General features: G+C 55.0%; 1 protein-coding gene across 16 annotated transcripts in view; it reads left to right on the top strand.

Moving 5' to 3' along the window:
* MYO18A (myosin XVIIIA) overlaps positions 1–12,862 on the top strand; it is a 104,309-nt gene that overhangs the window by 86,036 nt on the left and 5,411 nt on the right. For 10 of the 16 annotated variants that reach the window (XM_017542149.2, XM_037743312.1, XM_017542148.2 and 7 more), the window contains 8 exons: positions 1,110–1,226; positions 1,421–1,504; positions 1,938–2,075; positions 4,708–4,893; positions 5,240–5,379; positions 6,170–6,214; positions 9,356–9,478; positions 10,786–12,065. In XM_017542149.2, the coding sequence (XP_017397638.1) occupies positions 1,110–1,226; positions 1,421–1,504; positions 1,938–2,075; positions 4,708–4,893; positions 5,240–5,379; positions 6,170–6,214; positions 9,356–9,478; positions 10,786–12,061 (2,109 nt within the window). In that variant the 3' untranslated portion in view covers positions 12,062–12,065. The remainder of the gene's footprint in view (positions 1–1,109; positions 1,227–1,420; positions 1,505–1,937; positions 2,076–4,707; positions 4,894–5,239; positions 5,380–6,169; positions 6,215–9,355; positions 9,479–10,785; positions 12,066–12,862) is intronic. The other 6 variants (XM_017542158.2, XM_017542157.2, XM_017542159.2 and 3 more) reach the window with 3 other exon arrangements.

The raw sequence follows: 12,862 nt of genomic DNA, 5'->3' as shown, positions 1-12,862 counted from the left end.
TAAAGGCAGCTAATGTGGCTGAGGGATGTAAACAGGTGCCTAGAGATTAGCAGAAGCACCGATAACAGGACAGGATGGCTCGGCTTCCCTCCCCTTCCCCCTGCCCAGCCCACTGACAAGCCCAAGCGGCAGCTAATTACAGCTCTTATTTAATGCCTCCCTTTTAATTCCCCACCTCTCCCACGGCCCATCCATCGGCAGAGAATTCATTACTGGGATGCGGCCACCAATACCTCCTTGGGCAGGGAATGGGACAGGGGAGGAGGCTAGGCTGGGCTGGTGGCTTCGTGGCCCCTGAGCTAGTCACCTGGCTGCTGAGAGATGCCAATCTCACAGGCATGATTTATCCCCGTGACATTTGTGCTCCTCAGCAGTTTTCAGGTGAGTAATTCAAATTCCTTAATTGTGTTAAAAAAGGCTGTTATAAAATTACCATTTTATTTAAATCTGAGTTAATAAATTTCTTGGCGGAGGCTTCCCCAGCTCCCCACAGCCCAGTAACAAGATGGATGGGGCAGAGAAGGAGCCAACACAGTCATTTTGGTTGGAATTACAGGCTAATAGATTCATTCATTTCCTGAAGCTGCTGTTGGCTCTCTCTTCCCCTCCCCCAAGGAGGGGACTGGCTGTGGAGGCTGGATGCCCAGGGAGTGGGCAGTCCCAAGGGAAATGACAATCTAAGCCAGGAGACCTTCACAGATTTAAGGGGTCCTTCCCTGGGGCCTGAAGAGGGCAGAGTACATGCAGGTCAGGGCCTGGACTGATAGTGCCAGGATGATGGGTCATTTGTTCTGGGCAGACCTTTTCTGCCTTCTCATTAGCCTCAAAAGAGCTGCCAGGAAGCAGCTGTCATTCAGCTCAGAGGCCCAGGGTCTGCCTACACTGCACACAGCCCTTTACCTCATCTCCCTGGCCCAGAGCAGGGCAGGCAGCTCCCTGAGAGTCACTGGTCCTAGGACCCACTCCAGTGGGCAGGCTTAGCCCATTATCATCATCTCTTCTATGCCCCCGCCATTGGAGGTGGCACAGGAGGAGGCTTGGACTTGCCACCTGGAGCCCACAGGCACACCGGGCTTGAGGCCCTCTGATCTGCCTTTGCCTCTGTCCAGCTGGAGGAGCAGCTGAGCCGCCTTCAGCGTGAGAAGAATGAGATACAGAACCGGCTGGAGGAGGATCAGGAAGACATGAACGAGCTGATGAAGAAGCACAAGGCCGCCGTGGCTCAGGTACCCCTGCCGGGAGTGCCCCTCACACTCTGCACCGTCACCATCCTTCTGGTCTTCCTCATGGGTCTCCCACACAGCCACTTGTTTTGGGAGGTGACGGTGCAGGAACCTGGGTCCCCTGGTGTTCCAGCTGGGCTGAGCTAGCTGGATGTTTATGGGGGATCCTGCTTCTGATGCTCTCACCCCTTTCCCAGGCTTCTCGGGACCTGGCTCAGATAAATGATCTCCAGGCTCAGCTAGAAGAGGCCAACAAAGAGAAGCAAGAGCTGCAGGAGAAGGTGAGGACCAGGGGCTCCCTCAGGAGAGAGAGGGTGCCAGGGTTACTACATGTGGGAGGAACCCCCAAGTTCACAATTTAGAAGGTGCTTTTCTCTGCTATCAGTAATCCACAGAGCAGAGTAAGCTAGGAGCAAGAGCTAGGCTTGGAGCCATGTCACCATAGCAGACATTTGGGCTTCAGCTGCCTCACTTCCCATCTCTATTCCCTCTCCGGTCCTTAGCTTTCTCCTTTCTCTCCGAAGGGCAAGATCTGTGCCAAGCGCTGGGGCAGATGGGGGAGGCCTCTGGCTTGGGGCCCCATTCTCTTTCCTCCCCAGTGCATCCCTCCCTCCCTTTGCCTTCTGGTCACCATGGTGATATTGCCTGCCCCAGATGCAGCCTCCTCCCTTTCTGGGCTCAGCTCTTTCTTCTCTTCCTGCCCCTGACCTCTAGCTGCAAGCCCTCCAGAGCCAGGTGGAGTTCCTGGAGCAGTCCATGGTGGACAAGTCCCTGGTGAGCAGGCAGGAAGCCAAGATACGGGAGCTGGAGACACGCCTGGAGTTTGAAAGGACGCAAGTGAAACGGCTGGAGGTGGGTTCCCACTTCTCTCAGGCCGCACCAAGCCGGGCAGAGCTGCCCCAGCGCTGGAGCCACGCATGCTCAGCAGGGCTGGGCAAATCCCTGGACACTCCTCAGAGGCTTGTGCCTCACTGCCAGGCCAGCTGACGGGCGGGTGCTTCTCTCTCACTCTGCCTGGCCTGCTCTCTGGGTACCGTGGAGCCGGCCTGCTTTACATTCTGTTTCCGTGCTTGCTTTCTGCCAAGGGACCAGAGCAGCTTAGCTCTTCGTCTTCATATTTTCCTCCACCACGAGCTCCCCCCGCCTGTTCCCCTCAACCGGCTCTCTGGCAGGGTCATAAATATGCAGCGGATGGTGCCACTTCTGTGCAGACTGGAGCTTCCTCTCTCCTCTGCCCTTCCCTGCTTTATTCCCTTTCTTCCTCACTTCTTCCTGCCCTCCTGTCTCTGCTTTTTCTCTCTGTCTTCCTTTTTCTTGATTATGGCCCTATTCTTTCTTCTCCCTTCATATTTTTTCCTCTTCCCAATCTTATTTCTCTTTCTCACCCTCTTCTCATCCCATTCTCCTCACCCCTTATTATAAAGTTCATACTATTTTTTTTTGTTTGAGACAGTGTCTCGCTCTGTTGCCCAGTCAGTCTCTAGTGCAGTGATATGATCATGGCTTACTGTAGCCTCGACCTCCTGGGCTCTAGCAATCAATCCTCCCATCCTCCTGCCTCAGCCTTCTGTGTAGCTGGGACCACGGGCATGTGCCACCATGCCTGGCTAATTTTTGTATTTTTTGTAGAGACAGGGTTTTGCTTGTTCTCCAGGCTGGTCTCGAACTCCTAGGCTCAAGCAATCCGCCTGCCTCAGCCTCCCAAAGTGCTGGGATTACAGGCATGAGTCACCAAGCCAGACCCTATTTTTCTCTCTCTTTCCTTTAATCCTTCTCCTTTTTTGTTCACCTTTTCTCTATCTTTTTATCCTCTTTCCTCCCAACTGGAGTTTCCATATTCCAAATTCAATCCTTTTTCTTTTCTTTTTTTTTTTTTTTTTTTTTGAGACAAGGTCTCACTCTCACCCAGGCTGGAGTGCAGTGGTATAACATCAGCTCACTGCAATCTCCACCTCCCAGGCTCAAGCAGTCTTCCCATCCCAGCCTCCTAAGTAGCCGGGACTACAGGCACATGCCACCATACCCAGCAAATTTTTGTATTTTTTGTAGAGATGGGGTTTCACCATGTTTTCCTGGCTGGTCTCAAACTCCTGGGCTCAAGCAATCCACCTGCCTCAGGCTCCCAAAGTGCTGAGATTACAGGCGTGAGCCACCATGCTGGACCAATCCTTTTTCTTTTGGTCTCCAAAGCCAGCATGGGCCAGCACCTTCCATCTCTGGCAGAGCAGATAGCAAGAGAGAGGCAGAAAGGATTCTCTCCTGGGTTTACACCCGTCTCACCTTATTTTTAAGTTCTTGAGTTTTTAAGCATTTGTCTCCACACCTTCGGTTCTGCCTGGGCCCTGTGTTGATGAGTGTGGTTGATGAGGGGCAGCCCTACCACCTCCTTCATCAACTCCCAGTCCATGGAGCAGGCACTTAAGGTAGGGATGGAAACAGGTGGGCATCTAGAGGGCATTAATAACCTGGAGACAGGAAGAGAGCACAACTGACCCTCCCAAGGTAGGGTCACAGTCCTCAGGAGAGCTGGAGAGAGTTGGGGGAAACTTAAGAGTTTATTTACTGCCCACACCAACCCCAGGCTGGCTAATAATATTTTGATCCCTATTTTACATACAGGAAGGGTTACCCAAGGTCACAGAGCTATCAAGAGACAGAGAGGCCATTGGTCTGATGGACACAGGGCAGGCCCACAGGATCTGTCTCCTTTTCTCTTGAGCCTAGTCCCTTTCTGCACCTCTATCTCTCAGGTTCCCTTCTGCTCAGAGAGTTTTGTGGTTTAGACCCATAGGATATTAAACATGAATGGCCCAATCCTGCAGCCTGGCTCTGTTATTTTAGGGACATAGAGGCTAGAGGCCCAGTCAGAGGTAGAACCAGGGTTACAAGCAGATGCAGGATTCTTTGCTCACATTCAACCCCTCTCTCCAGGTCATTTCTTGCTCCGCATCCCACTACCTGGTGGGAGATTTATTAGGCTTAGAAAGATGCTCTCTGCTTGGAATCTGATGATTGTTTAGTCTCTCCTAATCCAGAACTCCAGTAAAGCCATTTAGCTCTGAGCACAGGATCTAGCATTTGGGGCCTCTGGGTTCAGAGTCCCTGTGGGAAGCCCTACTGACCTCAGAGGACTCTACATGCCATGTCAATACGGACAGGCCCACTAGGCTGTACCCAGAACACTCCCTCAGTCTTGGTGTAGTAATGATGATAATAGCACCTTTCATCTTTCAAAGTGCATTCACATTCATTACCTTATTCATCCTCAGAATAAGGTAATAACCCTGGGGGGCAGGTGTTATTCTCCCCCCATTTTACAGAAAAGCAAGGGAAGCCTCAGGATTGCTAGCCCAGGTAGCCAATGAATGGTGGAGCCAGAGCTCTGACCCAGGCCTCCTGACCCAGAGCAGAGCTCTGCCACACCCTCCCTCTGCCTGGCTGACGGGCCTACCTGCTGTGTCTTTCTTCCCACCTGCCTGTCCAGAGCCTGGCCAGCCGGCTCAAGGAAAACATGGAGAAGCTGACCGAGGAGCGGGATCAGCGCATTGCAGCCGAGAACCGGGAGAAGGAGCAGAACAAGCGGCTACAGAGGCAGCTCCGGGACACCAAGGAGGAGATGGGCGAGCTTGCGAGGAAGGAGGCTGAGGCGAGCCGCAAGAAGCATGAACTGGTAATGCCCCCTGTCCCCCACGGGCCCCATGTGGCAGCCCACTGAGTAGCTGCTGAGTGTATGTCTCGCTTTGGCCTGGTTGGGGATAGGCTGCAAAGAATTCAGATGAGTCAGAGAATGGGAGGGAGGAGGAGGATATCAAGAGGGTAGACCAGGGAGCCAGTGGCACTGGAGGCTCCCTCAGGCCCCCACAGCCCAGCAGCACCAGAGCGGAAAAGGCTCTGGAAGCCTGTGTCAGCCCTCAGGTAGCGCCCCCATGGCTGGGAGGGACTCAAAGCAGGCTTCTTCTGGGCATCTGGAGGAGAGGCTAGCCCTCCTGCAAACTGGGCTGCCCCCTCCCTCCTAGGAAATGGATCTGGAAAGCTTGGAGGCTGCTAACCAGAGCCTCCAGGCCGACCTAAAGCTGGCATTCAAGCGCATCGGGGACCTGCAGGCCGCCATTGAGGACGAGATGGAGAGTGATGAGAATGAGGACCTCATCAACAGGTGAGGGGTGGCCTCTGGGGCATCTGCAGCCAGAACAGAGGCCCTCTTGACCGCCTCTGGAACCAGGCCACCAGGTAGAACAGTTGCAACCTCTGCCTCCCCATGACCGAGCCACCAACCCACCCTCCCTTTACTGCCAGACCCCAGCACAGCCTGTCCTGCAGGGCCAGAGGGTGAGACAGGTACACTCTGAGTGGGGCCCCCCACCCAATCGCCCCTCCCTGGGACCAGGCCCTCCTGCTCTGCCCGCTCAAGATGAGTTATTCCCCCGTTTAGCTGCATTTCCGATGGCGTCTGCCCCACTCTGGGGAGAGCAGAGATTTAAAGGCTGTGATGCCTTGTTACTATGCCAGAGATTTTCTCATAAAACCCACCCAGGGAATGGTTTGGAGAGAAAGAGAGATTTGTAGTCTTAGGTGGATGAGAAAGTCACAAGGAAGGAAGGCCGGCAGTGCGGGGTGGTGCCAGCCTTGGAGAAGCTCCCAAGGTTTCACTAGGCACACCCTAGACCTGCACCCTTCCCACCTCAGGGCTGGGGCCCCTCCTGCAGGCAAGTCCGGGGCAGCACAGAGAGCCTGCTGCATTGGGGCAGAGAAGAGATGCCAGGGACAGCCCAGATCAGGTTCTGAGGACAGCACTATCACGCATCCCCCTACCTGGTCTCAGCCAACCAGAGCTGGCTCTTGCCGAGGGAAGAGAGGTCCTCAGCTAAGGAGTCCACCTTGAGTTGCCCATTCATTTCGTCTGTTTCCTCTGGACCCCTTGCCCACCCTTGTCTCTCTATTTCCAGTTTGCAGGATATGGTGACAAAGTATCAGAAAAGAAAGAATAAACTGTGAGGACTGGAGCGCATGTGCTCTCTGCCTGTCCTCGAGGGTGTCTAACCACCCCTAACACTGGCTCATACCCTGGGGCCGCTGCACGCCGCATGTGGACACAGCCTCCCCACACTCACGCCTCGCTGGTCTCTAACACTAACACTCTGACTCTGTCCTCGGGGGAGGCTGGGAGTGGGCAATGAGGTGCGCTCCCTGGAAGGCTGGGGCTGGCCTGGGCACCCTTGGTAGGCAGGATGGGGGGCTCCTGCAGAAAGGAAGGCACAGCCTATTTGAGAAGTCTACCTTCCTGAGCTCCTGCACGTTCCTCCCTCAAAAACCAAGTGTGGCCATCTCCCTGGCCTATTTGTCTGGGAGAAAGTCTGTTTGGGCTGGATCTGTCCACATCCTTGGGCTCCTTGGGAGCCTGAGCTGCCTGAAAGAAGCGGGTATGTTTCATCTTTAAAGGTTCGGCACCTTCTCTTGGCAGACAAGGGTGGAAGGTGAGGGGCATCTCCCAGTTTCTTGTTTGGAGAAAGCATTCAGGCAGCTAATCATGGGCTGCTCTGCTGTGGCGAGGGAAGGGAACACAGCCAGATGTGTTTACTTTACTCCCTGCGGCACCGTGGGCAGAGGGAGGCCCTGGCAGCGTGTGTGCTGGTGCTGTCTGTCAGGTGGCGGGAAGCCCAGGAAATCCACCCCTCTCTTTTCCCTCTTTCTGGGTGGGAACTAGACAGCAAATGCAGATGCGCAGGCCTTCAGGCAGAGCGGGCTGATCCTCCATCAAGTTCGACAGGGTTGTTTTTTGGAGGCTGTTTTTCTAGCGTGGCATTGGGTTTCTTCCCCCACTCTCTCTTGCCTGGTGGGCCCCCTCCCTGGCCAAGATGGGCTGGTGGCAGCACACAGGACTCGGTGAGAGCTAATGATAAATGTAATAGTGTGTAACAGTGATAGAGGGCCGCTGGAGCCTGGTTGTCACACACAATTAATATCCCCCGCCGTTCTGTCTCCGTTTGTTTGTTCCCCCACGATTCAGCTCCCAGTTAACTAATAGCACATGAGCCCGGACATAAATTGTATTTGACGCAAGGTTTAATTCCGACCATTTAAAATTTCAACTGCCCCCTGAGCCTGCCTGCCCCTGGAGTTTGTTTATGGGCCTGATTATTTAAGGAAAAGAACATCTTCTAGATGCTTGCAACTAAAAGGAAGGCAAGGGCAGGTAGGCCAGCTTTGCAACCCATCCACTACTCTGAATGTAAGGAGGAGAATTCGTATTCTGGGCCCACAACTGTTCGTCCCCTGTGTGTTTCAACCCTGCCATCCTTGGGCGGTAAGAGCTTCAAGGGGCTGATAAAATGCGCATTTAAGATCATATTCTAAACTACTGCCAGGCACGCACACACACAGGCACACCACGCATGCACACACATGCACACCGGTGTGCGCTCACATAGACGCATGGGGACGTGCAGCACTAACCAGGTTCCCGCTGATGGCAGAGAGGTGGTGTGGCTCCTTCCTCAACAGCTCTGGGCCCCAGCTCCAAGTTATTGAGCCCAGCGCACTAAGGCGGGCAGAAAAATAATGTTTCGATTTACTTAGAGATACAGTTGTTATTGCCATAACCTTAATGAAAGCAGTAAACAGCACAGTATTAAGGGAGATTTATACAGAAACGCTTTTAACATGTAGACATAGATTTTGCGATGCATACAGCACCTCCTTTCTAAAAGCAATCAATATGGTTATGAACGGCATGATAAATTATAGGCTCTGAAGCTAGAGAGGGAGGTTTTTTGCACGGGTGTATAAATCAGGTGGTACTGGTGTTCCATGGGGCCCATGCACCACAGTAAATCTGCCAGGCTCGGACAGGCACAGGGCTTGCATTAGCAGTTTTGAGGCTGTCTGCTAAACTCCTGTTTACCTGGGGCATCAGCCAGCCTCGTCTTTGTTATAATTCTGTATTTGACGGAAGCCCATAAAATATGCCTCTTTATTCCCCTCCCCATGAGTTGGGCTTTCTCCTGGTCCCCAGAACAATCTGGTGGTTTTGTGTGTCCCTGTGTGTGTGTGTGTGCACGTGCCTGTGTGGCTATTTAACAACATAATTCAGGAATGGAGCCATTCCTGTTGACACAGAGGAAAGGAAATTTATATCAAGGAGAAACCCTAGCCTATCCGTAGCAGGGGAACTTGGTGAGCAGACATTCTGCAGAATTTTAGAAGCAATCTTACCCAGAAGCTGTCTCCAAGCCCAGCTGCTTCATGAGGAGGGTGACCATGACTTCAGCCTCAAAATTTGGCTCCTTTGGGCTTTCCTGTAAGTGCTAAGGTCAGCTCTGCCAGATGAAGCACTTTTGAGCAAGGGCTGGGGGCTACCTGACAAGGCAAGAGGAGACCTTGAGCGACAGGGCTCTGGGCTGGGACTTTCTGAGCCCAGCTGGGTCTCCAGGGACAATTTAGATGCTGAAACTATTGCTAGTCCCTCTGGAAATGCCGATGCCTCTCCTTTTGCTTTCCCTGTTTCTTAAGAGCCAGAGAAGCCACAGGGTGGATCTGGGATATGGCCTGGGCCTCCTTAATCTAGAGCCCGGGTTGGTGCTGCCATCTGCTAAGGAGACCTCCAGCTTCAAGCTAACTCCAAATCCTATGAAACTCTTGCCTTCTGCTCTGTGGCCGACAGCCCAGCTCTTGTAACAAAGGCATGGAAAATGACAGCAGCTATAGCCACAATTTGAGGAGTGGAAGACAAGAAACAGCAGAGTAGTCCTCAAGGAGTCACCAAAGGACCCAGGGCTCCTCTTCTTAGCTCAGAGCCATTTAGGTGTAATTGATGAGTGGATGGTCTTTCGGTAATTCTCCTTGGGTTGGTCAGCTGAACAGGGGCCTGTCACAGATAACTGGCATGGGAGCTGCCTCCATGCTCCTCAGGTTCTTCTTGGTGGCTGTCACAGTGTGGCTGCTGAGTGGCGACAGGCTCCTTGTGAATGGTGTGCTCTAATCTCTCTCATTTCATTCTCCCCCCAACTCACGCGCATGCCGCCCACAACCCCCCGCCCATGACACCCCCTGTACCCCTTTCTGCTCTCTGCCTGGGCAGCAGGTACCCATCCCTTTCCTGGCCTTGCCTACCTTTCTGTTCCTTATCCCTACAGTGAGGGAGACTCAGATGTGGATTCGGAGCTGGAGGACCGGGTTGACGGGGTCAAGTCCTGGTTGTCAAAAAACAAGGGACCTTCCAAGGCAGCTTCTGATGATGGCAGCTTGAAGAGTTCCAGGTGAGCATGTGGTCTTGAGCTGGGAGGAAAAGCCATCTCATGCCACCAGGAATGGACGAGCAGCGCCTGGATCCCATGAGGGCAGGCCTGCGTCTCTTGCCTGGCGTCTGTGAAAACAGCCCAGGTGTGCTTCTGGCATGTGCATGAGCACAGGAAGAGGCTTAGTTTCTTCTTATCCAGGGCTGCAGCTCCCTTATTTTTCTCAGGTAATGTTTTCCCATTAGGCTCCAGGCCTTGGTTTGGTGTAGGTTTAATGTCACCTCCACTTATTCAACAAATGTTGATCAAACTTCCTAATAGTTCAGACTCCTGGAATCAAGACTGGGATGGAGCACAGGACACTCTTGATCCCACAGCTCTGGCCAGCTCTGGATCTCTGACATCTTACCATGAAAAGCAGCAGAAGAGGCACCAGTTCCACTGATTCTTGTCCCAGCTACAGGCACATTTGTCTTTCTCTGCCCGTTCCCTCCTTCCTCTAATCTCTTCACTGCCCCCATGTCTTTCTACCTAATAGCCACCAGGGGAACAGGCTCCCTGTTTTCTAGCCAGTCATAGTCCTCTGATCACATAGACAGACACCCCTGGAATCCAGAGCTTCCCCTTCCCTATCCCTTTCCTACGGACCAGTGTGGCAGTAGGGAGAAAGAACAGCCCTCAGCCCCCTCCCCTCCTAAAGCCACATCCCTACTCCCCTCCCACAACGTAGAATCCTCCCAACAACCCAAGCCCATCCTGATCCTCCAGGGCACACCTCTCCCCATCCCCTCCCAGAGACAGCAGGTAGACTGGGTACAAAAAGTAACGTCCCTCCCTCCCTTCTCCAGCTCCCCTGAGGCCCCTTCCCCAAGCCTGGCCCCTCATCAGAAGCACACAGCAGCCCCCTCTAATTGGTTTAATTTATTCGGCCAAACAACATTTTGTTATTGCAGATAATGCCGGCTTCCCCGCCCCAATGCCGTGGTTCACCACGGCGTGGCACGAGGCTCCAGGTAGTTGACAATGAAATAAATTGAACTAAACGTTTAGAGGGGGAAAAGTGATGAAATAGAACAATAGTCTAATTTACATGACATTCTCCATGAAGCTATTTTCACTGACGCAAATTATTTTGCTTCATTTCCTCCGACACTCTCACCACCACTTTGCCAGGGCTGCCGTTTTCTCCTCCTTTAGCCTCCCTCCCCCTGTGTCTTTATTCTCTGGGTTTAATGCTTGTTCCTCTCTCTCTCTCTCAACCTCCCTCCCTCCCTGCTGCCATCATCCATGGCTGCTTCTCACATCCTCCCTGGAACGGCCCTCTGCAGCCTCTCTAAGGAGGCCCCAGGGGTGGAGGAGAGGCCGGCCTCGGTGGTGAGCTCCCTGAGCTATCGGAAGCGGCTCACCCTGAAGGACTCCATCGGGGGCACCGGGGATGCAGATTCACTCTTCACCTCCCTGAGCGAGCGGGCTGCCTCCCCCGAGAGGCCCCCGCGGAAGGCCCGTGTGGGCCCCAGGGAGGAGCCAGGCCCGGACAGGAAGTCCGAGGAGCCGGAGGAGGAGCGGAGCTCCGTCCTCTCCGGGGCCGGGGGGCGCTCGGGCCGGAAGCGGTGGGGCTCCGACTTCAGCCGGGCCTCCCCGGTCTCTGCACCCGTCAGCCGGGCCTCCTCGGCCACGCGGCGGGGCTCTGGTGAGGACAGGGCCGGCTCCTCCCTGAGCTTCTCGCTGTCGGGCTCGCCCAGTTCCCGCCGCAGCGCCTCCCGGCTCGACAGCCTGTCCCGGACGCTCAGCCCTTCCCTGAGCCGGGCCTCGGGCCTAGGCCGGGAGAGCCCCGATTCCCGCCTGTCCCTGGGCCAGAGCTGCCTGGACGAGTGGGACGACGGCGCCAGCGTGGCCTTGAGTGAGACCTGCTCGCAGTACAGCCACCCGTCGCTGGCCCGCAGTCTGTCGGTGCCACCGCGGCCACGCAGCTCGGCCTCGGCCATGGACGAGCCTCCCAGCTCCAGCGTCCGCCCCGTCGGCCGTCACTCGTACCTGGACCCAGACCTGGAGGCTGCCATCAACGAGGTCTTGAGCTACAAGCCTGTTCCATTCCAACGGAGCAGCCTGGAGCCCGACTCTGAGGAGGATGACAGGAAGAGCATCCAGAGTGCCCGGAGCGCCCACCTGGACCCCCCAGAGCGAGCTGCCAGCATCCGCCGCTCCGCCTCCGCTGCTGATGTGTCCCGGTCCCACAGCGGCAGGAAGAGCCGGAGCCCGCGAAGACGCAGGAGCAGAAGGAGCAGCTCCAGCTCCAGCTCCAGCTCCAGCTCCAGCTCCAGCTCTGAAGCTTCCTCGGAGCACAAGAGGCGGAAGAAGGGGCGCTCTCGGAAGAGCAAGAAGTCCAAGTCTAGGAGAAAGAAAACAGAGTCTGAGTCCTCCTCGTCGTCGTCCAGCGGCTCGACCGTGTCCAGCCACAGCCGCTCCAGTGTGAAGAAGGGCCCAACTGCAGAAAGTGAAGAGGCCGGGCGGACGCACCGGCCGTCGAAGAAGGAGGAGAAGAAGCGCAAGAAGGAGGTGGACAGCCTGATGATGCGGTACCTCTACCGGCCTGAGAGCGACTAGTGCAGTAGGTGGCACCCGGCCTGGTTTCAGCATGGCGTGTCCCACCTGGTGTGAACTAACGTGCTCCCTGCCCCTCTGGCGGCCATCTCAGGGCCCACCCGCATTCCTCTCTGGCACACCTGGCTGCCTTGGAGAGCAGGGGCCCGCCAAGCTAGTCAGCCTTCCTGAGCCCAGAGCCCCATCAGTTGATCTCGCTGGTGATGTCATAGCTCCCACTTACAAGTCCTGACCCTGGACCAGGGACAGGGACTGTCCTTAATACCTGCCACATTTTAGTCATTTAGCCCTCACAGTAGCTCCATAACAAAGGTCTCATTAGCCCTGTTTCATAGAAGATGAAGCTGAGGCTTGGAGAGGTTAAGTCACTTGCCGTGTGGTCACGCGCAGCTGACAAGGGTTGTTGCCAGGGTCTGAATGGGGTCTGCCCACCTCCAACCCTCTTGCCTTAACCCACTCCTCCACACCACCAGTGCAGAGCACATGGGTGACATGTTTACTGTGTGAGCCTGGCAGCACCCATTCAGAAGCTTTCGTTCATGGCCCCAACAGGCTGGGCCCAGGAAAGGTCCCAAGCTGATACCCCAGCTGTGGTTGGTGCACATCAGTGACCCTAAGCTATTATGGGGCCTTTTGCTCAGCTCTCCCTCCCCCTACCCCACCCCCGCAAAGCCACCTTCCTCTCTGGCATAGATCTCAAGTCTAGGAGTACAAGGTTCACAGGGCTGCAGCCCACACAGCACCACACCCTACAGCAGACCCAGGAGATGCCTGACTCCCTCCCCAGCCTTCCCACCAAAGGCC

This window comes from Cebus imitator, unplaced genomic scaffold (assembly GCF_001604975.1).
Source record: "Cebus imitator isolate Cc_AM_T3 unplaced genomic scaffold, Cebus_imitator-1.0 Scaffold140, whole genome shotgun sequence".
Taxonomy (NCBI): domain Eukaryota; kingdom Metazoa; phylum Chordata; class Mammalia; order Primates; family Cebidae; genus Cebus; species Cebus imitator.
Note: the sequence above shows the minus strand (reverse complement) of the source record. Positions and strands in the feature narration are given on the sequence as shown.